We start from the raw sequence: 27906 nt of genomic DNA, 5'->3' as shown, positions 1-27906 counted from the left end.
GCAGCAATGTCTGATTTTGTGGAGAGCGAGGCTGAGGAGTCAGAAGAAGAGTACAATGATGAAGGCGAGGTGGTGCCCCGAGTCACCAAGAAGTTTGTGGAAGAGGAAGATGATGGTGAGGAAGCCCGAAGCCCCAGTCTCACACTTATCCCCACTATTGCTACCCTTAAATACTTGGATTCTTGACTGATGATAGGCTCAGATTGAGCACAGAAGTTTTCGCATATGAAGTACCAACTTGAGAACTTTATGTCATTCCTCAGAAAATGTGTACTGGGCACCTGCTGTATGTCAAACCCAATACTCAAAACTAGGTATACAAAACAAAGACCCAACTATCCTTGTTGTAGTTAAATGCCATTGAGTGGTTTTGACCCATTGTGACTCTGTATAGGGTTTCCAAGGAGTGGCTGGTGAGCCTTAACTGTTATCCTTGTGGTTCAAACTGACTTTGTTGTCCAGTGCATTAACCTGGAGGAGACACAGAGAATACCTCTAAATAAGCAAATGTAATTTTTCCACGTAAAAAAAACTTAATCGTGTTGGCATTTTTCCACCCAATTTCCTATCTCTTTGGCCAAGCCCAACCATCAGGAACACCAGCAAAAAAATTCAATTTTATCTAAAGAATTGTGGATGAAAGAAAAAATAAAGTTACTGAGTTTATAAAGTATAAAACCAAAATTTTTGGAGGCTATAGAATCTTCATAGAGTCTGGTGTGGCATTGTGGACTAATGCTCCAGACTCCAAAGCCGTTTGGACTGCAAGGTTGGTGGTTCAAGTTCACCAGCTGCTCCTTGGAAACCCTGTATAGGGTCGCTATGGGTCGGAATTGACTCAAACAGCACTTAACAACAACAACATAGAGTCTTCAATAATTGTTTTGAAGAACGAGAGTAGTTAAGAAAACCTTGTCTAAAGATACATGGTGTATGTAGCACAGAAACAATCCTTTTCAGGTGCTGCTATTCTGAGTAGATGGTCATGTTTTGCTTCTTTAGATGAGGCCAAAGAACTAACATGACACACGGTCATTAGATTCAGAGCAGGTGGGTAGGAGAAGCTGCAGCAATGTCTGAATTTGTGGAGAGCAAGGCTGAGGAGTCAGAAGAGGAGTACAATGATGAAGGCAAGGTGGTGCCCCAAGTCACCAAGAAGTTTGTGGTTCTTAGCACATGGCCCTGCCTCACCAGTCTGTTTTACAGACTCCATGTGTAACACATAATGTGTTTTTCAGATGAGGAGGAAGAGAACCTAGATGATCAGGATGAGCAAGGCAACCTGAAAGACTTTATCAATGATGACGATGATGAAGATGAAGGGGAGGAGGATGAGGGTAGTGACTCTGGTGACTCGGAAGATGATGTTGGACACAAGAAGAGAAAACGCAGTGAGTACTCTGCCCTCAATCAAGTGAGGGGAGGATGGAAGTTGAAGTGAGAAGGGAGTCTTCCCATCACCATGGGTAACGGTACACTTTGTTTTTGCCAGCATCTTTTGATGACCGCCTGGAGGATGATGATTTTGACCTCATTGAGGAGAATTTGGGTGTTAAAGTCAAGCGAGGTGTAAGTGTCATTCTTTACCTTTGTTCCTAGAGGTGAAGGAAAGGTTCCTAATGTTCAGTGGCTCCTGGGTTCCTAATGTTCAGTGCGTGGGTGAAGAGGCACATCCAGTCTAATTGAGGAGCATTACAGAAGAGAAAGCAGCTCAGTATCATCATGCTATGGAACCTAGATTTGAACCCCAGATCTGGTGCCTATTAGAGAAAGGCCTGTCAAGGTTTCCAGGGTGGACCTTGGGACTGAAAAGCATAAACTCATTGTGTTTTTTCCTATCTCCTTTGATCAGTGTAATTGTGGGAAATGGGGGTGAGACTGGAGAGCTGACATCCTTATGCCAACTCTCACAGACCCTGATGAGGCAGGTTTTCCCATCCTTAGCAAAAGTACCGGCGTGTCAAGAAAATGTCTGATGATGAGGACGATGACGAGGAGGAATATGGCAAGGAGGAGCATGAAAAAGAAGCTATAGCAGAGGAAATCTTCCAGGATGGGGAAGGGGAAGAAGGGCAGGAGGCTGTGGAAGCCCCCATCGCTCCTCCAGAGGAAGAAGAAGAAGATGATGAAGAATCAGGTATGTGGTATCAGGCAAGAAAACTAATGCTTGGAGGCATGTTGGGATTTCCTGGTAGGAATCAGGTATGTAGTGTCAAACAGAAAAAACAATGTTTAGATGGGTGTTGGGATTTACTGGCAGGATGGGAGACCATTTTTCAGCTGTAGTTCTTTAGCATTTGACACAAACAAGTTCTTTTTTAGGAGCCCTGGGTCTGTGAGGAACTTCCCTCATTCTCTTCTCTTTGGCTACTCAATAGGAAAGCCATTCAGTCCTGGCTTAAATACCCTACCGCTAAGCACTAACCCTTCCTTCCCTGCCCAGACATTGACGACTTCATTGTGGATGATGATGGACAGCCTCTGAAAAAACCTAGGTGGAGGAAAAAGCTTCCCGGATACACGGATGCGTGAGTAGGGTCTGGTATGAGGTGGTGATGAGGGCACCTGGTGGGACCTAGTCAGGAATGAGGAGGGCAAAGGAGACCTTTTTCACAAATGGAACATTCTTAGCTTGCAGCCATTGAGTTCTGTTCTGTATTTTATCCTATTCTATCAGGATCCATCTGTTGTGGCCCTGATCAGAATGGACAGTAGTGGTAGTTTGGCACCATCTATTCCTTCTGGTCTCGGAGCAGATGAAGCCATGTTTCATGTTGGCCATTAATCCTATAATTTCTTTTGGTTCCTTTCTCTTTTGGTGCAGATGAGTAGAAACTTTTGGTTCCTTTCTCTTTTGGTGCAGCTTAGATGGCCGCTCACAAGCTTTTAAGACTCCAGACACTACTCATCAAACTGGGATGTAAAACAGAGACTTAACAAACTATATTGTACCAGTTGACCAAGTTGTCTTATGAAACTATGGCCGTAAGCTTCAAACTCAGTTAACCTCTCCCACAAGATATTTGAGTGTGTCTCCAAAGTATCTGTAACTGTGCTTCCTGTGTGCTGTATGATACAGTTTTATTGGAAGAAAGCTACCTACAACAATGTTGAAATATTTGAAGGCCTTTCCTCTGAGGGAATACTATAGTATTTGTATCTGTTGTTGCTGTTGTTGTTAGGTGCCGTAGAGTCGGCACCGACTCATAGCGACCCTATGCAAAGCAGAACGAAACAATGTCCGATCCTGGGCCAACCTCACTACTGTTGCCACACTTGAGTCCATCAATGATGCCACCTGGCCGGTCCATCTCCTTAGGGGTCTTCCTCTTTTTCTCTGACCCTCCACCTTACCCAGCATGACATCCTTCTCTAATGACTGTTCCTTCCTGACAATATGTCCAAAGTAGGAGAGACGAAGTTTGGCCGTCTTGGCCTCTAAGGAGCACTCTGGCTGCACTGCTTCCAAAACAGTGCTGTAGCAGACAGTAAACCCACTGAGCAGAATGTGAACCCATCTGCCCTATGGTATTCTTTGATCCCTGTCACTAACAGGTGCTAAAGATGGACTTTTTATCCTCCAGTAAATAGTACTTTACCCAGAGATAATCTCCCAGCTAAGCTTTTATTTCAGTGTATGTTTCTCTGTTTTACCCTTCTTCTAACCTTTTTAGTTCCTTTGGGGGCAAGTAAAGGATCTATGCAGAGACTGCATTTCTCTTCTCTGACCAGAACCTAGGCCAACTTCCCCTTGCTCTGACTCACAGGGCCTTACAAGAAGCCCAGGAGATCTTCGGGGTGGACTTCGATTATGACGAATTTGAGAAGTACAATGAGTATGATGAAGAACTGGAGGAAGAGTATGAGTATGAAGATGATGAGGCTGAAGGTGAAATCCGAGTACGCCCCAAGAAGACCACCAAGAAGCGTGTGAGTCGCAGGAGCATCTTTGAGATGTATGAGCCCAGTGAGCTAGAAAGCAGCCATCTTACAGATCAGGACAATGAAATCCGAGCCACTGACCTACCTGAGAGGTTCCAGGTGAGCAACCAACTCTGTCCTTCTACAGCTCTGTTACCACCTGCCCTGAATCTCCATGCTGTAAGGCTTGTAGCTGAGAAACCATCTAGCAGCAGTCTGACACTGAGCAATATCAGTCTGCTGTTGAGAAGGTTGATCCAGGGGTACAGGGAGTCCAGCTCTTAGAGGAGAGAAGATAGACCCCTGCCATCCTTGAGGTTTTTGAAATGGTACTGTTTTTAACATACATGTGAAGTGCCTACTTCATGCCAGGACGACACTGTGCTGTGTACTGAAAACATGTGCCTCAGGACCACATGCTTGTGTCCAGAAGTGGTGGCCTGTTTTCCCTAAGTGGATACAAGGCAAACTCAGTTTCATCCTGCTGTCTTACTCCATAGCTCCGCTCCATCCCAGTCAAGGGGGCTGAAGATGATGAACTAGAAGAAGAAGCCGACTGGATTTATAGGAATGCCTTTGCCACACCAACTATTTCTTTACAGGTACCCAAAAATAGATCCTTATGCTTTGATATGAACTATCAGCCACTTCGTCAAGATAGTTTCTTCTTCCCCACAAACATCTGTAAGCCTAAGACGTTTCTAGACTTCATCTGATAAGATCACCCTATGTCATGGAGCCATGTTTTGTGTATACTCAGACAAAGCAAATTTACAGGGCTCTGATTTTGTCCTAAAACTCCTTGCAAAAGCTGGTTCACTGCTGACTCTTTTTTCTGCTGTAGGAAAGCTGTGATTACCTGGACCGAGGGCAGCCAACTAGCAGCTTTAGTCGGAAAGGGCCCAGCACAATTCAGAAGATCAAAGAAGCCTTGGGCTTCATGCGAAATCAGCATTTTGAGGTAACACATTAATTCTAATGGCTCTTTGTTGAGAAATTCAGTTAGGGAATGAAGGGAAAAAAGCTGCCTAAATCAAAGGAGATATTCCTTCCCCTTTTTACTCCCCAAAAGTCCCTTGACTCAAAAAGTGTGAGGACCAAAGGACATCCTAGTGATGAAGAGAAAGATGCTTCCTCTGTGGAAAAGAGCACTGTTCCCTGGCTGGGCTGTGAGAGAGGCCTACTTTGCAACTGTTGCACTTCCTAGAGCTATTTATCCCTGTGGCATAGGAGATCCTTACGGGTGTTTTTTCCCTGGGTGACTGCAGTCTCTTTGCTACCCTAGGTGCCTTTTATTGCCTTCTACCGAAAGGAGTATGTAGAACCTGAATTGCACATCAATGATCTTTGGAGGGTGTGGCAATGGGATGAGAAGGTAATGTGGACCTCTGCTCCCTAAGGAGCTGTGGGCTGGGTGGGACACTACTAATATTGAGACCCAGCTCCCTGGGCTGACCCAGGGATAGGCTGCTTCGGGTCTCCTGGTAAGGATTGAAGCAGCTTTCAGTCTTTAACACAGACCACCAGCCCTCACTCTCGTCCTTCTCTGTCATAGTGGACCCAGCTGAGGATCCGCAAAGAGAACCTAACACGGCTGTTTGAGAAGATGCAGGCTTATCAGTATGAGCAAATCTCTGCTGACCCTGACAAGCCTCTTGCTGATGGTATCCGGGCTCTGGACACCACTGACATGGAGAGGTAGCCTACGCAGCGTGTTTTCCATTAGTACTAGGGGACCTGAGATTAAAGTCCAGACCCCTGGGAGCAGCGTTGCCTTGTGAAATTCATAGCACAGGACCCACACCCTCAGAAGCCTGACTTTTTGTCAGGCAAGTAATCTTTTTGACAGGCAAGATGTTAATCAATTAATTCACATTAGTATCTAAAAAGACACATGTCATTTAATTATGCATAAAAAAAATTGTGAAAAGGAATTAAATACTCATGTTTGTCGACCTGTATTTATCCCTTTGTAGGTAAAGCTACATGGGAAACCAATTTATAATCAGAAAGTACCTTGGAGAGTATGGAGTCAGCGTGGGTGGGGAGCATATAAATTTAATAGCCAGCCTGATGAAGCTCAAGGAGCTCTGGTAGTGTAGCGGTTATGAGTCAGGCTGCTAACCTCAAGGTCAGCAGTTTGAAACTACATGGGAGATAGATGAGACTTTCTGCTCCCATAAGGATTTACAGCCTCGGAAATCCTATACAGGGTCGCTATGAGTCGGAACCAACTCCATGGCACACTACCACCACCATCTGATGAAGCTGAGCTATCTATAGGGATAAGGACTAGCCCAACAACTTTGAACTCCTACTAGGGATATGCTGCCTCATCTGCCACTCCCTTTTTAACAGTTATGGTCTTACGTCTCTTTCCCCCAGGCTCAAAGATGTACAGTCAATGGATGAATTGAAAGATGTTTACAACCACTTCCTGCTATATTATGGTCGTGATATCCCCAAGATGCAGAATGCTGCCAAGGCCAGCCGCAAGAAACTGAAGCGTATAAGGGAAGAGGGAGATGAGGAAGGTGAGTCCTGGGATGAAAGTCCAGATGGCTTGATAGCCAAGAAATCTCCAAGGGTACCCCCTTGGTTGGGTGCCTTCTGGGGCCTCTCTACAAGTTTAAATATTTGGGAGTGATCAGAGACTAGAGCGCTAACACTCCCAAGATTTTCTTCCCAGGTGAAGGTGAGGAAGCAGAAGATGAAGAGCAGAGAGGGCCAGAGCTCAAGCAGGCCTCCCGCCGAGACATGTATACCATCTGTCAGAGCGCTGGACTAGGTAAATGGTAGCTTCAGCCAAGGGGAGGCCATGACAGTTACTGGCAATCACCAGTCCAATTCAAAAGCAGCCTATTATGTGGTCCCCGTCAGTGCTTGGCTTCCCCCAAGTACATCTACTTCACAGTAGTGATCCCGCCTCAGCCTGAGTTCCTGAAGTATAGGAAACTCACAGGATCTGAGTAAGAAGAGTCCATGCTACCTTTGGAAAGTTCTGTTATGAATCTGCAGCTTCTATCTTAATGTTGAACCCAGGAGTCAGATAGAAAATAATCTTCTGTTTCCAAACAACTTGTCAGTGGTTTCCTAATAGCCGTTTTTGTTTTTAATGTATATATAAGTAACAAAACATTTGGCATATAAATAATCTTAAAAAGTGTATGGATCAGTTACACTAATTATGTTCATCATGTTGTTCAGTCATTACCCTCATAAGTTCCCCAATTACATCATAAGTGTCTCCCAACTATTAAGTCGTCCTCTTTTCCCCCTCCCTCCCGCCCTGTTGTTGTTGTTGTTGTTAAGTGCCATCGAGTTGATTCCGACCCATAGTGACCCTGTATAGGGTTTCCAAGGAGCAGCTGGTGAGCTTGAACCACTGACCTTGCAGTTCAAATGATTTTGCAGTCTGACGTATTAGCCAGCCCACAGTGCCACACCAGGACTCCCCCACCCTGATAGCCACTAATAAATTTTGGTCTCTTGTCTATACTAGATGTGTCAATTGGTGTTTAAAACCAGTTTTTTTCATTTTGCTCTCTGTTTAACATGGGGCCTTGCTCATCTGTGACCCACTTTAAAGGATGTTGTTCTTCTTAGGTGCCATCAAGTCTATATTGACTCATAGCTAACCTATGCACAACAGAATGAAACACTAACCACTTCTTGTGCCAACCTCACAATCATTGCTACATTTGAACCAATTGCTGCTCCCACTGTTCCAGTCTTGTCTCACTGGAGGTCTTCCTCTTTTTCTCTGACCCTCCACTTTAGCAAATATCATATCCTTCTCCAGAGATTGGTACCTCCTGATAATATGTCCAGAATATGAAAGACAAAATCTGGACATCTTGGCTTCCCAGGAGCATTCTGACAGTACTTCTTCCAACACAGATTGCTTTGTTCTTTTGGTAGTCCATGGTACTTCTCCTCCAACACTATAACTTAAATGCATCAATTCTTCTTCAGTGTTCCTAATTCATTGTCCAACTTTCACATGCATATGACATGGGTCAGGTGCATCTTAGTCCTCAAACTGACATCTTTGCTCTTAAACACTTTTAAGAGGTCTTGTGCAGTAGATTTACCCAGTGCAGTATGTCATTTGATTTCTTGACGGCTGCTTTTATGAGTGTTGATAGTTGATCTGAGCAAAAAGAAGTCTTTGACAACTTTAGTCCTTTCTCCATTTATATGGATGTTGTTTATTTGTCCAGTGGTAAGGATTTTTTGAGGTGCAACCCATACTGAAGACTGTGGCCTTTGATCTTCATCAGTATTTTAAGTCCTCTTCATTATTAGAAAGCAGGTTGTATTCATGGCATATCGTAGTTTGTTAATGAATCTTTCTCCAATCCAGATACCACAATTTTCTTCATATAATCCAATTTATTGGATTATTTGCTCAGCTAACAGATCGAATAGCATAGTGAAAGAATACAACCCTGGTGCACACTTTTCCTAATTTTAAACCATTCAGTGTTCCCCAGTTCTGTTTGAACAACTGCATCTTGGTCTGTGTACAGGTTCCTCATGAGTACAATTAAGTGTTTCAGAATGCCTATACTTCACAGTGTTGTCCATAGCTTGTCATGACCTACACAATCGAAAGCATTTGCATAGTCAGTAAAGCACAGGTAAACATCATTCTGGTTTTTGTGCTTTCAGCCAAGATCTATCTGACATCAACAGTGATATCACTCATTCCACGTCCTCTTTTGAATCTGGCTTGAATCTCTCAAAGTTCTCTTGTCTGTGTATGGGTTGCAGCCATTTTTCTGTTCTCTTTAGTAAAACTTTACTCTCATGGGATATCAGTGATATTGTCCCATGGTTTCCACATTCTGCTGAGTCACCTCTTTGGAATAGGCACAAATAGAATCTCTTCCAGTCATTTGGTTAGGTACCTGTCTTCCAAATTTCTTAGTGTAGATGAGTGAGTGCCTCCAGTGCCTCATCAGTTTGTTGAACAATTTCAATTTGTTTCCATTTCAGTTCATCAATTACCAGAACCTTTTTCTTTGTCAATGCTTTCAGTGCACTTTGGACTTCTTTCTTCAGTATCATTGACTCTTGATCATATGCTACCTGGTGAAATAACTGAACATTGACCATTTCTTTTTGCTGTAGTGACTGTATTCCTTCTTTTGATGCTTTCTACATCATTCAATATTTTGCCCGTAGAATCCTTCAATATTTCAAGTTGAGGCTTGAATTTTTTCTTCAGTTCCCTCAGCTTGAGAAATGCTGAGCATGTTCTTACCTTTCGGTTTTCTAACTCTAGGTATTTGCATATCTCATAATAATATTTTTACTTTGTCTTCTTCAGCTGACCTTTGAAACTTTTTGTTTAGCTCTTCTACCTCCTCATGTTCCAGTTGCTTTAGCATCTGTGCTGGAGAGCAAATTTCAGAATCTCTACTGACATCCATTTTAGTCTTTTCCTTCTTAATGACCTTCTGCTTTACTCCTCTTTGATCTTGGTGTCATCCACAACTCTTCTGGTCTTAGGTCTTTAATGTCTAATAGATGAAATCTGTTCTTCAGAAATTCTCTAAATTCAGGTGGGGTATGTTAAAAGGTAGTGTTCAGAATTGCTGCTGTAAACTCAAAACCTATTGCCTTATTCTTCACTCTTTTGTTTGTTTAGATGGCTTGGCCAAAAAGTTTGGGCTTACTCCTGAGCAATTTGGAGAGAATCTCCGGGACAGCTACCAGCGGCACGAAACAGAGCAGTTCCCTGCAGAGCCCTTGGAGCTGGCCAAGGATTATGTTTGCAGGTAGGCAGGCAGCATGTGGCTGCTGGGGAGTGGCCTGAGATCCAAGATAGACACACATCCCACAACTCCAGTATTTTCTCCACAGTCAATTCCCTACACCAGAAGCTGTGCTGGAAGGGGCTCGCTACATGGTTGCCCTGCAGATTGCGCGTGAGCCCCTTGTCCGGCAAGTGCTCAGACAGACCTTCCAGGAGAGAGCCAAGCTAAATATGACCCCCACCAAAAAAGGTAGAAAGGTGAGTTGGATGAAGGGTTTTGATTCAAGATGTGGCCCCAACTCTCTATTTAACTGGTCTACATGCCCAACTGAGCCACATGCCTGGGAGCAGAGGGAGGCATTCATTCTTTTCTCCCAGGACCAAGCCCAACCTAACTGTGGACTGATGCCTCTTTCTTGATGTGTGCAGGATGTAGATGAGGCCCACTATGCTTATTCCTTCAAATACTTAAAGAACAAACCTGTTAAAGAACTAAGAGATGACCAGTTTCTCAAGATATGCCTGGCTGAAGATGAAGGACTGCTCACCATTGACATCAGCATAGATATGAAGGGAGTAGAAGGGTAAGCAAAGTCCCAGGGTGGGAACTCATTAGGGAGCCTTGGTCTGCTGGAGGGAGGAGTGCTTTGGGAATGGGAACCGCATTTCAGAATTGAGTAAGCCATCATCTCTGCTCACAGCATTCATGGATATTTAGGTATCACCTTTTCCATCCCTGACATGCCAGCTTTTTGTTTCCTTCTCCAGTTATGGCAATGACCAGACATACTTTGAAGAGATCAAGCAATTTTACTACCGAGATGAGTTCAGCCACCAGGTGCAGGAGTGGAACCGGCAGCGCACCATGGCCATCGAGCGAGCTTTGCAGCAGTTCCTCTATGTGCAGATGGCCAAAGAGCTGAAGAACAAACTGTTAGCAGAGGCCAAGGAATATGTCATAAAGGTAAGTGGAGAGTCATGGTCTCTAGTAGTATCCTTTTCTCAAACTGGAGAAAAACTGGAGGTGAGGGGGCCCGTTGTTAGTAGTTCCCTAGCTAATGGAGAAACCTTGCAGGTGGTGAGGGATAGGGGCAAATGGGAGGATAATCTGAGAGTGAGTGCAAACAAGACCAGAGGGATCACCTTTAAGACCTCCCCTTATGTTAGCCTCTTCTCTTCCTCTCCCCCAGCCACCTGTACATTCTTTATGTAGCTGCCCTCTGTCAACTCCTCTGTTTCCACAAGTTCCAAGGCTAGGAACATGTTCACTTGCTGACACACAGCTTTGCACATGAACACACATTCTGTCCATGGCTTCCTGTGTGTCTCTTCCTTAGGCTTGTAGTCGAAAGTTGTACAACTGGCTGAGGGTGGCGCCTTATCGTCCAGATCAGCAGGTAGAGGAAGATGATGACTTTATGGATGAAAACCAAGGAAAGGGCATTCGTGTCCTAGGCATTGCTTTCTCCTCTGCCAGGTAACTGCCCATTCCTGCCTGCCCAGCTCCACCCCTTACACATCTTAATCCCATTCATAGCTTCCTGCTGATGATAATTGCACTTTTTCTGTCTGACAGAGACCACCCTGTGTTCTGTGCCCTGGTCAATGGTGAAGGAGAAGTGACAGACTTCCTCCGGCTGCCGCATTTTACCAAACGGCGAACGGCCTGGAGAGAGGAAGAGCGAGAAAAGAAGGTAAGTGGCTAGGACAGGAGTTTCCATGTACATCTTGACATCATGAGTATATCTTATCATTTAGTGGGAATGAAAGTTTATAATCTAAATAACAGCCTATGCATTGACCCTTGTCTCTTAGGGTAAATCTAGCTTCCATGGGCAGTAGATGGCACTCAAATTATCTGGTATGAAATTGACTTCTGGCTTGAAGCCAGTTCTTAGGCTTTGTGTGTTTCTGGGAGCTGCTGTTATTGACTCTGTTCCTACCAGCATCTGGGTCAGCCTGTTCCAGGAGCTGAAAGCCACTGAGGCGTTAAGCCAATCTTTTCCCTGCTTTAGTCTCTCAGTGTTTCTTTTTCCAAAGAGAGAGATTTAAATTCATCTGATTTGTACACGCACTGGTTTTGCCGTTGTTGTTCTAATGGCATCGTTTTAGTACTATTGAGAAAGCACCTTTCTTAAATAAAGTGGTTTTGGTTTTTGTTTTATGGTAAATATATATAACAGAACATTTAGCATTTCAGTAATCTTCATATGTATGGATCAGTTATACTCATTATGTTCATCATGTTCAACCATTACCCTCATAAGTTCCCAAATTATATCAGTGTCCCCCAAGCATTAAGTCCTCCTTTCCCCCTTCTTCCTGCCCTGATAGTCACTAATAAATTTTGGTCTCTTGTCTATTCTAAATGTGTCATATAAGTGGAGTCATATAATATTTGTTCTTTTGTGGCTGACTTATTTAATTTATTATAATGTTTTTAAGGTTTGTCCGTGTTATAGCATGTGTCAGGACATCATTACTTTATGGCCAAGTAATAGGCTGTTGTCTGTGTGTGCCACATTTTGTTTATCCATTCCTCTGTGGATGAACATTTGGCTGTTTTTAGATCATAGGCAAGCATCCTAATGAATGTCATCAGCTCATTGTAGTTTTGATTTGTATTTCCTTAATGATTAATGATGTTGAACATCATTTCACATACATGTTGATAGTTGCTATATCCTTTGGTGTGAAATGGCTATTTAAGTCCTTTGCCCATTGTTTTGATCCAGTGAAATTTTTTTGTTGTTAAGTTGGGAGAGTTCTTAAAAGAAGTATTCCTTAAAAGCAGCTGTTAAGAAAAAGAAAAATTTGAAACTAGAGATTAGTTCTGACTGCCAGGCAGTAATTCATATAAAAATAGACTTGCTGTGTTTTAGTTAGAAACCCTGGTATCATAATGGGGGTTATGCATTGTACTACTAACGACAAGATCAGCAGTTCAAATCCACCAGCCACTCTTGAGGGAGGGGGGGAATGAGGCTTTCTGCTCCAGTAAAGATTTATAGCCTCAGATCCCTCCATCTGGCCACTATGGGTTGGGATTTTAGTGAGTTGTTTTAGGTGACCACAACCCAATTATCTTAGAAAATATTAACAGATGTATAAAACTCAAACTATAAGTCCCAGTTCGTTTTTATTGTACTCTAGTCAGATAGCATGTAATGCCCTGTGTTTAGCTTTGAGCTTCCTATTTAAAGAAAGTCAAGGAATTTGTTTAGGCGCCTGCTCCATTGGGCATAGGATTATGCAAGAGGCCATCTATACATAGTGCAGCTGGATTGGTGAGATGAGAGAAGTATGTTGAATTCTATTTGAGAAATTAACAGGGTATTTGAAAAATGAGAGTGTCTCAAAGAGAGGAGAGATGTTTGGAGTTCAGGAAGAAGAAAAATAACAGCATTATGGATGGAGACCAAGGAACTTGAAAGGAATGTCAGCAGTGAGAAGCTCCCTGTAGCCCAGATAAGGCTAATAATTAATCTTGCATTCTGTGCCATGTTCTCTTTTGTAATACCTTTTTATTATACTCATAGTTTCAGCATGAATCATACACCAGAAATGAACTAGATATCAACCAACTATACTAGTATATCTAAGTGGGCAGGGTGTTGGAAAGTGAGCATCTTTAAAGTAAAGAAAACTTAGGGAGACATACTTGCTATCCTTTTATTTGAAGCGTTCTCGCCCAGTAGCATGCAGAGATGAGTTCCTAACTCTCCTGCCCAGTGCTTACTAGTAGCACTGGAATAAGGTTTTAGTTCGTGGGTTGATTAAGCCAAAGGAAAGGGGCAGGAATGGATCCTTGGTGGTGGCTTGGACTAGACATACCCTTTAAGGACCCTTTCAACTTTTGCTATTATCTTAAAAGGTTTCAAGCTGCTTAGGGATAAAGAATTGCTTGAGATTTCCCTATCATTAGTGCCTTCATCTCTAATTTCCTTCCAATCCAGGCTCAGGACATTGAAACTCTAAAGAAATTCCTTCTTAACAAGAAGCCTCATGTGGTGACAGTCGCAGGAGAGAACAGGTAGGGCCACCCAAGGATTGAGCCAGATCTGATTTAAGACTGTGACCCAATAATCACTCCCCCATTATTGCTGAGTTTGGAATACATCTGTAATAGTGGGTACCCTGAATTCCGAGACCTGTGGGTATTCTGCTGCTTCATGGTTTCCTATTGTCCGTAAATGTTGTCTATCTTTGGATTCCAAAGCCCTTTCCTTCCTCTCCCTCCCCCACATCCCAGCCTTGAGATGATCTATCCCTCAGAAAATGTCTCTCCAGAGACATCCCTAAACAACACCCTTCATCCTCTAGGGATGCCCAGATGTTGATTGAGGATGTGAAGCGCATCGTACATGAACTGGACCAGGGCCAACAGCTGTCCTCTATTGGAGTAGAGCTGGTTGACAACGAATTGGCCATACTCTATATGAATGGCAAGAAGTCAGAGGTAATGCTGAAACTATCCTTAGGGTCTTCCAGGCAACTACTATCAATCCCAGCAAGATTAACTAAGAAAACAAGTTATTGGGCACGGGGCTACACTTGTTCACTTACCCAAGTAGAGGTTTTCCATTTTGTGAGTCATGGTTCCTATTGGGAAGGAGCAGGTCCCAGATATTAAATTGGACCCAGGAAAAAAGGGTCTTGGATATGAAAAAGTGATTTAAAGTCACGCTGTTTGAATTTCCTCTTGATATTGATGCTGGAGGAACTTTCAGTCCCTGCTGACCCTGATTTGGCTCTAGGCAGAGTTCCGGGATTATCCTCCAGTGCTGAGACAGGCCATCTCCCTGGCCCGGCGCATCCAGGATCCCCTGATTGAATTTGCCCAAGTGTGCAGCTCTGATGAAGACATCCTGTGTCTCAAGTTTCATCCCTTGCAGGTGAGTAGGATTTCATAAGCAGACCCAGGTGGCTGAAAAGACATGCTAACTTTACAAACTATCTGTGCATGTTGACAGGAACATGTGGTAAAAGAGGAGCTGCTCAATGCCTTGTACTGTGAATTTATCAACCGAGTCAATGAGGTTGGGGTTGATGTCAACCGTGCCATTGCCCACCCTTACAGCCAGGCCCTGATCCAGTATGTCTGTGGCCTGGGACCTCGAAAAGGGACACACCTCCTGAAGGTAGGATTGGGTTGAATCTGAAAAAGGAAAAAAATGTATATATTTTTACATGCCTGGAATTTCAAAAGTATGGGTAATATTCTTTGGTTTTTTGTTTTTTTTTTCAATTAGATGGGTGATGGGTACTTGTTTGCATATTTTATTATTAACTGTCTAACCATTAATTATGTATAGTCTTTGATAACTTTTTTTTTTTTTTTTTTCATGAAAAATAAGATGGTATAGTGCTCAGTTAGATACTGGGTTGGAGGAGGGAACATAAAATAGTTGCCATCTTAGTAAATTTCCCAGAGACCTGAAAGCTGGTGGGGTCTGCTTATGCTCTAGCTCATTCCAGGCCTCTCCCCTAGATCCTGAAACAGAACAACACCCGGCTCGAGAGCCGGACACAGCTGGTCACCATGTGCCACATGGGTCCCAAAGTCTTCATGAACTGTGCTGGCTTCCTCAAGATCGACACGGCTTCCCTGGGGGACAGGTGATGCCCTCAGCCTAGGTGGACCAGAAGGAATCCCTTTGGGTTTTATTTTGGGGCTTCAAAATATTAGGACTGTCAAAGGGCCGGGCCACAAGTCATTTAAAAGAAGAAACATCTTCATACAAAGTGAGAAACTTGTCATATTTAGTCAGGAGTCACTGACCTATGGAAAAGATCAGTTTAATTATGTAAAGCTTTTTTTTTTATGTGTATGAGAGAAACATAAAAACCAATTTCGTTAATTAGGAACCTTAAATACAAGTTCGTTATTATAGTTCATTGTGGCCAGATAAGAGTGGGAGTAGCAGGGTGAAGAAAAAGGAGGGTGGGAGAGGAAAAGTCAGTGTGCCTTGAGATGATGTTATTGAGAGAAAGTTCTAGTCACTTGAACTTTGGACTTCACTATTGACCTCTTCCTTTCTAGAAGTTATCAACTTTGTCTTTGGAGGACCTTTTCCATGGGCACATAGCTCCTCATTCAGTAAAGGAAATCAGTGGGGAAATAGGCATTAAGTTCTAAAACTTCATTTTCCACCCAGCTTTGCTGTAACACTCCATGAATAACATAGGTCCATGTGAATGCACGGGCAAGACCAGCCTGGGAAGGCTTTATGGGGGAAAAGAACTATCAGCAAATTTTCAAGTGTCAATTCCCCCTTCTCATTTGATCCTATTGAAAGATTTATATGTTTGCTGTATAAAATTCAGCATATAGAAATATTATAAAGAAAGTGGATAGTTACCAATTTAGAAAAAATATGAGGTCAGATGGTTCAAAGTGGTTTGGTTTGTAGTACATTTTCATGTTTCAATATGTCATGACCATCTCTTCATGTTAGCACACATAGATCTACGTTATTCTCTTTTAATGGCTGTATATTCCATTGTATTGAGGTTCCCTGATTTATTTGAACAGTTCCGTATTGGTGGACATTTGGGTTGTTACCAGAAGCTTTTTGTTCTATATCCTGCCTCTTTTCTACCTTTCATTTAGCACTGACTCATACATTGAAGTACTTGATGGCTCCCGTGTCCACCCTGAGACCTATGAGTGGGCTAGGAAGATGGCAGTGGATGCCTTGGAGTATGATGAATCAGCTGAGGATGCCAACCCTGCAGGAGCCCTGGAAGAGATCTTAGAGAACCCTGAGCGACTCAAGGACCTGGATCTTGATGCCTTTGCAGAAGAACTGGAAAGGCAGGTGGGTGGCAATGTGGAAGGCTTGGCACAGATACTATCCCAAGTGCCTAGTTGGTTGGCCAACAAATCTACAGAGAAACCCTGATACTCGTAGTGTGGAGGACTTGATAGACTTGATCCTTTCATCTTTTTGTCTATGCTCAACTGTGTTTTTCAGCATGTTTTCAGTCCACTTGTTACAGAACCCAGGAAGTACCTCAAAGACTGCTATGGAAATTTTGGGATTAGGGAGCGAGTTGGGAGGTATTAGTAGAGATTTTTTTTCTAGGCCCACTTTCCCCCTTTCTCACAGAACAGCTTTGCATTTATCTATTTTATACATTGGGATTCCATGTTGTTGTTGTGTTCCGTGGAGTTGGTTCCGAATCATAGCGACCCTGTACAGGGTTTCCGAGGCTGTAAATCTTTCTTTACAGGAGCAGAAAACCTCATCTTTCTCCCATGGAACAAAACAGCTGGTAGTTTCGAACTGCTGACCGTGAGATTAGCAGTCCTATTCGTAGCCACATGCTACCAGAGCTCCTTAATGAATTTTAGTTACATAAGAATGTTCCATGACTAAGTTTTAAAAAGTGTTTCAGAGAAGAACTTAAGAAAAGATTCAAAAGGAGCCAATTGACCTACTCTTTTCATTGAAATCCTCCTTTTGCTCAGGTTGCGTTGTGGTTATAAGATTCTTAATGGCCTTCTTCCATAGGGCTATGGTGACAAACACATCACACTGTATGATATCCGGGCAGAGCTGAGCTGTCGGTATAAGGACCTCAGGACAGCTTACCGCTCCCCCAACACAGAGGAGATCTTCAACATGTTAACCAAAGAAACACCAGAGACCTTCTACATTGGTAAGTTTGGGGTCTATTTTATAGTTAAAAAGAGATATAATCAGAGTGGGGGTGGATTTACACATTCAAACCAAGTATCCATTGCAGCAGAATGGGGCAGTTTGTATTATAGGTGTGGTAGACCCAGATGAGCTTTTTAAAAAAGATTATAAAGCTTCTGGGATGCAAGTCAAAGTTAAATTTAATATCTAATCTGCTATGAAGTCATCTTATGATTACTTTCGTAGGCCTTAGTCTCTCTACTGTCATCAAATCAGATCTCTCTTCTCAAGTACATGAAGGAAATCAGGAGAGATAGATGGAGGGTCTGTAAAACAAATGTCTGTCACTAAAGAGTTGGTGGAGTGAATCTACCTGTCTACTTTACTTAGCCTCTTTCCTGTCCTCTTATCTTCCTGTCCTCTGCCCTTCCTCCAGGAAAGCTCATCATCTGCAATGTTACTGGCATTGCCCACAGGCGTCCACAGGGTGAGAGCTATGACCAGGCAATCCGCAATGATGAGACAGGGCTGTGGCAGTGTCCCTTTTGTCAGCAGGACAATTTCCCTGAACTAAGCGAGGTATGTGTTGCAGTGTAATCATGGTCAAACAAATGCACTAAGAAAAGGAGGAGGGACAGGTGTAACAGAGGTTCTGTCTGTGCTGGGTAGAATGTATCTGTGTATGTTACTTAATCTTAGCTCGGTCACCTCAGCCTTTAACCACCCTTTAGAGTTCTGGCTCAACCAGACTAGGAAAATGTGGACATTCATCTCTTACCAAGTAGGTACAGTGGCCCTGTTCATGCTAGCTAAATGTTTTTTCACCCTCCACACATATTTATAATTTTTTCTACATTTCCCTAAGCATCGTTTGCCTTTCTGATGATCAGAAGTAATAAAGCCACACTGATTGATCTTTCTGGGTTAGGCAGAATTCCCAGGCATGCAATTGCAAAAGAAATAATTCTGCACTCTGTCTAATTGAAGATAGATAATTGTCATTTGTCAAGGTTTTATGGAAACCGCAGAGTGCCAGGTGCACTGAAAAGAGTTGTTTTGAGGAGATTAACATATTCCTTATGCCCACTGGGGATTAACAAAATGAGAGGGGACTCAGCTATGGCTTGAGGGCCATACAAGTTAGATAAACCTAAAAGATTTATCTGATGTCCAGTGGCACCAAACACCAGCTATAAATTAAGAAAAGTTTTGGATATTCATCTTCTATCTTGGCAGGTGGCTAAATTGTGCTCTTGGACCAAGATGCCAGGTGTAAATGGTAAAAAAATGCCACCATTCTGGCAGCTTTTTTCAGAATGTAGGATTCCAGAATCTTTATGTGCTTCTCTTCTCTTGCCCTCTTCAGGTCTGGAACCACTTCGACAGCGGTTCTTGCCCAGGCCAAGCCATAGGTGTCAAAACACGATTAGACAATGGTGTCACTGGTTTCATCCCCACCAAATTCCTCAGTGACAAAGTGGTAAAGCGGCCAGAAGAACGAGTGAAGGTAGATGAATGATGGGGCTAAAGGATCCAATGCAATGTTTAGCCACTCAAATTGGGCTATCCTTAACTTCACGATACTTCCCCCAATACACTGGGCTCTGTTCCCAGTAGCTGCTGTGGAGAGAGTTTTGGGGGAGGATTTTTAACTAGTTGGAAGAAGCTATGGCCAGAAGCATCTGAATGAGTGGCTGCTTTTGTTCACTGTCTTTGTGAAACTTCATCAAGTTGCCAAGCCCTTCTTGTATGGGAAGCTGCAGTGTAGTTCCGCCAGCAGGAAACGGCACATTCTTACATGCTGAGAAACAGAAAGGTTCCACGTGTTCTACTGAGGCCAGGAAGTACTATTCTATTGTCTTAAGTGTTATCAAGTCAGTTCGAACCCATAGCGACCCTATATAGGGGCAGCTGGTGAGTTTGAACCACTGACTTTGTGGTTCAAATCAATTTTGCAGTCCAGTGCATTAGCCCACAGTGTCAAACAATTACTACTCTAGAAGATGGAAAAGCTGGCATTGCACAGACCCTTTGCACAGGATGCCTGTCGGGGGTTCTACAAGCAAAACAAGATGACACTTAGAAGGAACATTCAGTAGTTTCCACATGAGCATATTTGGAATAAATCTCTGTTTATTTTGTGATTTGGTATTCTCCTGCCATAGCTGCCATAGAGTCTGTTATGGTAAACACCTAATGTGTGACATTTACGTGTTATCTTTACTGTCAACAACCCAGTGGAGTTTCCCCTGAAGCGTACTGACTCTTAAGTGTTGTAAAATCTTGAGAGCTGGAGAAGGAAGTTTTTAATAAATGAAACTGGGCAGTTTCAAAGGAAGGACAAGCCATGCAGTCTTTTACCAGTGTTTAGCTAGTTTGGGTAAGAGGTGGAGAATGTCCATTATTTAGACTCCCAGGAGCAGTAACTTAACCACTTTGTGGAACAAGGGAATAATGCCAGTGGCGGGGTGAATCCCAGTAAGCGTCAGTTGGTTTGTCTGCCTAGAGTGGGAGTACAGTCAAGTCAACAGATTAGACCAGCCTCACCCTGAACTCCTGGTTTGCCACTCAGGAACTGGGTGACTTTGGGCAAGTCACAACGTGCTTTTCTCATATGTAAATTGGGGCATCAGGCTAGATCATCTGTGTCCCTTCCAACTCACATAATCTGTGGCTCTAGGTGGGAATGACCGTACACTGTCGCATCATGAAGATTGACATTGAGAAGTTCAGTGCAGACCTGACCTGCCGCACCTCAGATCTCATGGACAGAAACAATGAATGGAAACTGCCCAAGGACACCTACTATGACTTCGATGCTGAAGCAGCAGACCACAAGCAGGAGGAGGACAGGAAGCGGAAGCAGCAGCGGACCAGTGAGTGTGCCTCGCATCAATCATCCCTGTGTCCCCTGGATTGGGATGTGGGCTGCAAGAGGCACAGGTCCTTATTATGCCCCTTGTCTCAGCCTCCTTGAGTGAGTGAGTGACTGCTGAGATGCAGAGGAGTCAGGAGGGAAACTGGGGGAAAGACTAGAACCTAGTGTCTCTTGGGTCGCTTTTTCTTTGTTGAGACTGTGTAACTCATAAAGCTTCACTTTCTCAGCATCTTAGGAATCCATGTTAACATATTCACCACATCAGAGTCCAGGCTCAGAGAGTCTCAAAAAGGTTCCGCACCATCTCAGAATCCCATGCTGCTGCTGTTTACACTGTTGAGTCAGTTTCATCTCATAGCAAGCCTGTATAGAGTTTCCAAGAAGCAGGTCGTGGGTTTGAACCACTGACCTTGCAATTCAAAACAATCTTGTGTTCTAGTGCTTATCCTACAGCGTCACACCAAGACGCCCATGTTGTTGTTAAGTGCCATCGAGTTGGTTGCAACCCATAGCGACTCTGTATAAGGTTTCCAAGGAGCAGCTGGTGAGCTTGAACCACTGACCTTGCAGTTCAAATGGCTTTGCAGTCTGGCACATTACCCCACAGCGCCACACCAGGACTCCAAGGCTCCCATTGTTATTGTTGTTGTGAAGTGCTATTGACTGGATTCCAACCCATAGCGACCCTGTATACACAACAGGGTCCAAGGAGCAGCTGGTGAGCTTGAACCGCCAACCTTGCAGTTCAAACAGCTTGGCAATCTGGCGCATTAACACACAGCGCCACAGTGGGTCAGAAATTAAGCCACAGTGTCCCTTTATCACCTACTCCATATGTCTTTTCTGCCCTCTTCAGCATACATCAAGCGAGTGATTGCACACCCATCTTTTCATAATATAAATTTCAAGCAAGCAGAAAAGATGATGGAGACCATGGACCAGGGCGATGTGATAATCCGACCGAGCAGCAAGGGTGAGAATCACCTGACAGTGACCTGGAAGGTCAGTGACGGTATCTACCAGCATGTGGATGTGCGAGAGGAAGGCAAGGAAAATGCCTTCAGCTTGGGAGCTACCCTGTGGATCAACAGTGAGGTGAGAGCCATGTCCCATCCTACTTCTGCCAGAAACAGGCTGTTTGTGACTACTTTCACCTGATATGAGTCCCTTTCACATATTATTTGTGTTTTAGTTATGCAGAGTAATAAAATAGTAAATTGGCATCCATTTTTACATTGAAGTCTATTGGGAGAAGCAGAGATAATATACATATGTGTACACACAGCAGGTATGGTACCAACCACGGGGTCAGTTTGAACCGCGAGGTTGGCAGATCAAAGTCACCAGCTGCTCCTTGGACACCCTATGTGGGGTCACTATGGGTTGGAACCAATGCAACAACTATATGTACATCTGTGTGTGTGTGTGTGTATGTTGTTAAGTGCCATCGAGTCAATTCTGACCCATAGCGACCCTGTATAGGGTTTCCGAGGAGCAGCTGGTGAGCTTGAACTGCCGACCTTGAAGTTCAAATGGCTTTGCAGTCTGGTGCATTAACCCACAGCGCCACACCTATATACATACATACATACAAATATAGTGCTGTCAAATTGGTTCCAGCCCATAGTGACCCTGTGTATAGCGTTTCTGAAGCTATAAATCTTTGAGGGAACAGAAAGTCTCAACTTTCTCCCACAGAGCAGCTGGTGGGTTTGAACTGCTGACCTTGTGGTTTACAGTCAAGTGTTTATACTACAGAGCCCTCTCCTCTTGTGTGTGTGTAGTACTGTGCGCCAGTGGCGCTGGGCTGCAAGGTCAGTTTGAACTGCAAGGTCAGCAGTTTAATCATTCCTCTGAAACCCTGTACAAGTTCACTGTGAGTCGGAACCAACATGATGGCACTTAACAACAACACACATATATCAAGATTCTCTTTCTTGGTTTCAGTGAAGAGAATTCTTTAGTTCCCTATGGCTCCCAAGCACCAGGGGAGAATCCAAGTTACAATTTAAAGGACTTTGTGCCTCCTTCCTGTATGCTAATACGTCTGGGCAAAGTCTAATAGATGGAAGAGACTGAGGGACTGTGCAATGGAGTGGAGCTACAGCAGAGCTAGAAACCCTGGTCTATGGTTTTTCCTCTCCCCTGGTATCTCCTCAGGGTAGATTTGGTCATAGACTAGGAGTCTCAGCTCTGACTCTGACACATAGGGCCTTACCCTCCTTCCCACAGGAGTTTGAAGACTTGGATGAGATAGTTGCCCGCTATGTCCAACCCATGGCATCCTTTGCCCGAGACCTTCTGAACCACAAGTATTATCAGGACTGCAGTGGTGGGGACCGTAAGGTGAGCCCAGAGCCCTCCAAAGGAAAACACATCCCCAATAACATAGGATTTATGGTCTCCTTCAGTATAGGGATGGTCACGTGGTGACGGCGGTGTACGTCATGTATGCACCAGACATTGTGTACCAAGCATGCTACTATCCCAACTTCTCCCCCTCGTTCTACCCCCAGAAATTAGAGGAGCTGCTCATCAAAACTAAGAAGGAGAAGCCCACCTTCATTCCTTATTTCATCTGTGCCTGCAAGGAACTGCCCGGCAAGTTCCTACTGGGATACCAGCCCCGGGGTAAACCCAGGTGAGCACTGGTGCTGAGAAGGTGCTGCCACTGGGGTCCACAGATAAGCTAAAAGGGGAGCTAGGATCTCCCTGGTTCTGCTTGACTGCCTTTCTCCTCTTAGCAAAGAATGGAGGTGGAGGTCGGAGGTGGGAAAAAAGGGTAATGATTAAGAGGCAAAGGCAAAGATTCTCAGAAGATGAGTATTCTCACCAACCCTATAAAAAAGTTCATCTCCTCTCCCTCCAGGGAGTGGAAGTGATCACCAGACTCTTGCTGCCTGATCAGCAAAGACTGGGGACCAACACATTGGTTTCCCCTTTCCACTCTGCTTCACTCATTCAGCACACTGGCTCATATTGCTGTGGTGTGCAAACTCTTCCTGTACTAAAGGGGTGGGTCAGGAGAACATCTCTTCTTACTGTCACCTGTTCTGCTCCCTTCTGGGTATGACCCACAGACAGGAATTCTTAGGATATTCTTTTATCTGTGTCTCTCTAGTACTTGCCCTGGACTTAAAAATTTCTAGGCCAATATCCTGCTTTCTATATGTCGGTTAGAAACACCAGCCTTGTAACACCAGCCTTCTCTCCTTAAGCCTGCCCCCATCCTCCTCTGGGCCCTTGGCCAAAGTGTGTGCATTTCTGCTGCTTTCACTGTATTAAATGTTTCCTGTACAGCTTAGAGGATAAGACTCTAGTCACTGGACCCCGTGCTGTCCAAGGCATATCAGGAATACTGTGATTGTTTTTGGGAATCCCTCTGTAACTGGTTCTTCAGCATCCACCCAGAGAATGCATACCAGGATTGTGTGGGTCCTGATAGCCTGTCCACAAGGAATAGTTGAGGAAATGGGGGGCTTTTAACCAGGAGCAGGAGCACTGTGATAGCTTCCTGTGGAAAGAGAAGCAAATGCTCCTAGTGTTCAGTATTATTTAGTCTGTAAAGCCGTTTGACTGCAAGGTCAGCAGTTCAAGCTCACCAGTTGGTCCTCAGAAACCCTATACAGGGTAACTATGGGTCGGAACTGACTCGACGGCACTTCACAACAACAACAGCAGCTGGTTAATGATAGCCTTTAATACTTTCAAATCAAACCCTATTTTAAGTTTTGATCAGAACTTTACATACACTGTTTCATTGAATTCTTATAGCCCTGCTATGGGCTTACATGCTGTTACATTCAGTTTAGAATTGAGCAGGGTTTAGTAATTTGGTGCAGTCACAGAGCTGGTGAATGGAAGAGCTGAGCCAGGCGTGAGCCAGAGTCCAGCCTCTTAGCCACTCTGCTGCTCTATGAATGTGTTAAAGAAGGGCAGATCCGCCACCTTCCAGGGGTACTACAGATTTTTGCTGTTAGGGAGCTGTACTTTGCTGCTCTGGGAAGCCAACCCTGACGTTCTGTGGCCTAGATCTTTCCCTCACCTGGGGTATGCATCCTTCATGGTGGCCAAGCCTCCAAGCCTTCCTCATCCTGCTGCTGACCACCCTGCTTTGACTATGCTCTCCTGTGCCAGTTGCCTCCCCAACTGGAGTACAGCCAACCTTTACAGGGTCATGGCCTGGTCTTCCGTCTCTCCTTTCTCCCAGCACCTGATCTGTGTCCCATGGTGGAGATTTCTTTTGGCCACTCACACAGCTGCCCCAAAGTGGTATCTGATGCATGTTTCCTTCCCAAACTACAGGATAGAATATATAACGGTGACTCCAGAAGGATTCCGGTACCGGGGCCAAGTCTTCCCAACTGTGAATGGACTTTTCAGATGGTTTAAGGATCATTACCAGGATCCTGTACCAGGCGAGTTCACCTCTCCTCTGACTTCTGGATGTGGTTGGAGGGACACCTGGAGCCTTGCTCAAGTTAATCACTGACCTTTTAGGGGAGGGGCAGAGGCCTGGACAGTCATCACAGTTGCCTTACTCCAAATTTCTAGCATCAGGGAAGTTCTCCATCCAGTTTGTCTATACAGTTTCCCTTTCTCCTGCCAGCAGCCCTCAAATAGTAAAACCAGAAGTAGGTCTCTGGAAGGAGGTATAACTAACTCTAACCATTTCCTACAGGCATCACCCCCAGTAGCAGCAGCAGCAGGACTCGAACACCTGCCTCTATCAATGCTACTCCAGCCAACATCAACCTTGCAGGTGAGGAGCTCATGCTTGGCAGTGAGGGACTGAGGGTCCCTCACTGTGGAGCTAGAGGACTTTTCTCCTCTAACACTCTCATCCCCTACCTCTGTGTGCTTACAGATCTTACACGAGCTGTGAATGCCCTGCCCCAGAACATGACTTCACAGATGTTCAGTGCCATTGCTGCCGTGACAGGCCAAGGACAGAACCCGAATGCCACCCCAGCCCAATGGGCCTCCAGCCAGTATGGCTATGGCGGCAGTGGAGGGGGCAGCAGCGCTTACCATGTATGTGACTCGGGGAGGCGGCTTCTTGCAGGGGTTGGGGAGGCGAAGTCAGAAAGAATGGTCATCCTTCATCAACTTTGACCCCTGGCCGTACCCTCCACAAGAGGCTTCTTATAGAGGGAGGCTTTAAAACAGTTTGTGGCAGAATGGGCTTTTTAAATATTGGAGCATTCTGAAGCCCCCATGTATACAGGTGGGCTGCCACAGCCTTAGGACGGTCTCCAACAGATGCTCCTTTTTCCCTGACACCCATTGGAAGGGAAAGGCTTAACCTTTCCACAGATTTCTCTGAGAACTTGAGGACCTTCAGAGCCCTAGAAACCTAACATAGTCAGAACTTGTGGGCCTCATAGTTGGGCCAGTCTCCTCATAATGGCCAAATCTGCTACCCTGCCTCTACTTTTCAGAACCACATGCTGTCCATGAGGTCACCTGGGAGGTTTTGTGCTGATCCCCACTTCTCAGCTTGCTGGAAATTCCCAACAAGACCTAAGTCCACCACCACTTAATTCTTTACCCATTTCAGGTGTTCCCAACGCCAGCCCAGCAGCCCGTGGCCACACCACTAATGACTCCCAGCTACTCTTACACGACCCCAAGCCAGCCCATCACCACACCGCAGTACCACCAGCTGCAAGCCAGCACCACTCCCCAGTCTGCCCAGGCCCAGCCCCAGCCCTCCTCCAGCTCCCGGCAACGGCAGCAGCAGCCAAAGTGAGTATCAGCTGGTTATTATTAATAGGGATTTGTTGTTGTTGTTAAGTGCCATCGAGTCGGGTCCGACCCATAGCAACCCTGTACAGGGTTTCCGAGGGTGTAAATCTTTATGGGAGTAGAAAGCCTCATCTTTCTCCCGCGGAGCGGCTGGTAGTTTCGAACCGCTGACCTTAAGGTTCGCAGCCCGATTCGTAACCACTACGCTACCAGAGCTCCTTATTAATAGGGATAGTATTGTCAAAAGGCCAAGGTGCTGAGAATAGGCAGGTGCTCTGGATCCTCTGAGAGCCTATGACCCAGGTGTTACCCCAGGGAACGAGTTTCTGGGAAGGACAGGAGGTCATGTGGCAGTGAGCCACTGCTACTACCCAGCTACCCAGAGGTGTAAGGCCCCCTGTCTGTAAGGGTGAGAACTCCCTAGTGATGGGGAGGTAGGAAGACTTCCTTCTAACAAGCCCCCAGAGAGTTCTGATCTCAAAGGTCCTTTCTGCTCCTCCCTGCCTCAGGTCCAACAGCCATGCAGCCATCGACTGGGGGAAGATGGCAGAACAGTGGCTGCAGGAGAAGGAGGCGGAGCGACGGAAACAGAAGCAGAGACTGACACCTCGGCCCTCCCCCAGCCCCATGATCGAAAGCACCCCCATGTCCATTGCTGGCGATGCTACCCCACTCCTGGACGAGATGGATCGGTAGGGGAACTGCTCCCAGGACTCTGGTTATCTTTGAGGCTGGGAAGGCCTGGCTGCCCACTGCCTCACTCCCTGCCTTCTTTTCTGTCCATAAAGTGGCGTGAAGTGACGTTCTCTTTAGTGGTCAGTTGGATGGGTGACAGGCTGGATGGCCTTGCGAACTTGAGCTCAGTGTGTGCTAGGCAACAGTTCTCACAGTTCAGGCCCTCACTGACCACCTGTCCTGGGGCCTGACTTGGAGGGGAGTGTGATGGAAAGGAGGAGGAAGATGACAATGAGAGTGGAGCCATTTTGTATTCTACTCCCTACAAGCCATTTTGAGCTTCTGTCCCCACCTGACTGTGGACTGTGATGGGGGCACCAAGCTCAGCACATGAGTCTCCCCTAGCTCTTGTGGGGAAAGGGATGCTATTTATTCAGTTTTGGGCAGGAAGGGAAGTATTTCTGACCCTGCCAGCAGCTCAGGTGGCTACCACAGCAGGGAGCAGGGGACAGAGCGGAGCAGAGCTAGCCTGCCCGGTGCCTGCCTGGCCAGGCCACCCTTTCCACCTGCTGCCACCACCGCTGCTTCCTGCCTGTCATTCGAATAAACAGTGTTTCTACAGAGCACTTGTTGCAGCCTCTCTCTCCAATTCTCTGGCTCTTTGAGGATGGCTTTCGAAACAGTGTTCGGAGCTCTGAGGACTTCCCAACTCCCACTTCCAATCCAGGAGAGAAGCAACAGTCCGTGGTAGTTAAGAGCAGGGAGGTGGCCCCCAGTCTGATCCAAAAGCTGCCTGCCTGGGGTCACATCCCTGCTCAACTTCCTAGTTCTGGGACTTTCCGCCAGCTTCTTCTCAATTTCTCAGTCTGCTGTCTTTTCTGGAGAGTGGTGATGAGAATACCTAGCTGTGGAGACTGAGGCTATGCCTGGAATAGGAAAAGCCCTCAGTGAATGTGAACTGCCATAGTTGCCCTCCCTCCCTCACAGCTACTCTCCCTGTACCTGTAGCCCTCTCTGGCATAGTGGGATAAGCCAATGGAACAGGCTGGGTTGCTTCACGCCAATGGGACTTCCTCTCTGACAATGCCCCCAAGCTAGTCAGGTGTTTCAGACTGGGCAACCTGACACCCACACACACACACACCACCCCCCACCCCCACCACCCCCACACACACACTTGCAAAGGGAGGCAGGCTTTTGGGATCAGTCAATCTCCTGGCCCAGGTCCCTTACCCCACTCTCACTTGCTCATTTGCCGTGGGCTCTGGTCTCCC

The 27906-nt window shown here is 45.3% G+C and overlaps 1 protein-coding gene across 1 annotated transcript; it reads left to right on the top strand.

Annotated features, from left to right (window-relative positions):
* On the top strand, positions 1–27251 carry SUPT6H (suppressor of Ty 6 homolog (S. cerevisiae)). The gene is made up of 36 exons (XM_006874201.1): positions 1–136; positions 1239–1391; positions 1493–1569; positions 1945–2137; positions 2444–2528; positions 3768–4041; positions 4422–4523; positions 4766–4882; positions 5207–5296; positions 5477–5619; positions 6307–6455; positions 6611–6709; positions 9578–9707; positions 9793–9943; positions 10115–10269; positions 10454–10649; positions 11023–11162; positions 11262–11379; positions 13642–13718; positions 14009–14144; positions 14443–14580; positions 14659–14826; positions 15177–15304; positions 16299–16506; positions 17203–17350; positions 17768–17910; positions 18698–18838; positions 20012–20207; positions 21066–21304; positions 22442–22555; positions 22726–22850; positions 24515–24627; positions 24891–24971; positions 25077–25243; positions 25770–25957; positions 26467–27251. The coding sequence occupies exons 1-36, from the start codon at positions 7–9 to the stop codon at positions 26651–26653; spliced, it is 5199 nt and encodes a 1732-aa protein (XP_006874263.1). The 5' UTR covers positions 1–6; the 3' UTR covers positions 26654–27251.
* Positions 27252–27906: the final 655 nt, after the last annotated feature.

Source organism: Chrysochloris asiatica, unplaced genomic scaffold, assembly GCF_000296735.1.
Source record: "Chrysochloris asiatica unplaced genomic scaffold, ChrAsi1.0 scaffold00266, whole genome shotgun sequence".
Lineage (NCBI taxonomy): Eukaryota > Metazoa > Chordata > Mammalia > Afrosoricida > Chrysochloridae > Chrysochloris > Chrysochloris asiatica.
Note: the sequence above shows the minus strand (reverse complement) of the source record. Positions and strands in the feature narration are given on the sequence as shown.

Coding starts and splice junctions, on each gene's coding strand:
- SUPT6H (XM_006874201.1), top strand. CDS start 7: ATGTCTGATTTTGTGGAGAGCGAGGCTGAGGAGTCAGAAGAAGAGTAC. Junction 1,570..1,944: donor GTGTTAAAGTCAAGCGAGGT/GTAAGTGTCATT, acceptor TCCCATCCTTAG/CAAAAGTACCGGCGTGTCAA. Junction 14,145..14,442: donor TGAATGGCAAGAAGTCAGAG/GTAATGCTGAAA, acceptor ATTTGGCTCTAG/GCAGAGTTCCGGGATTATCC.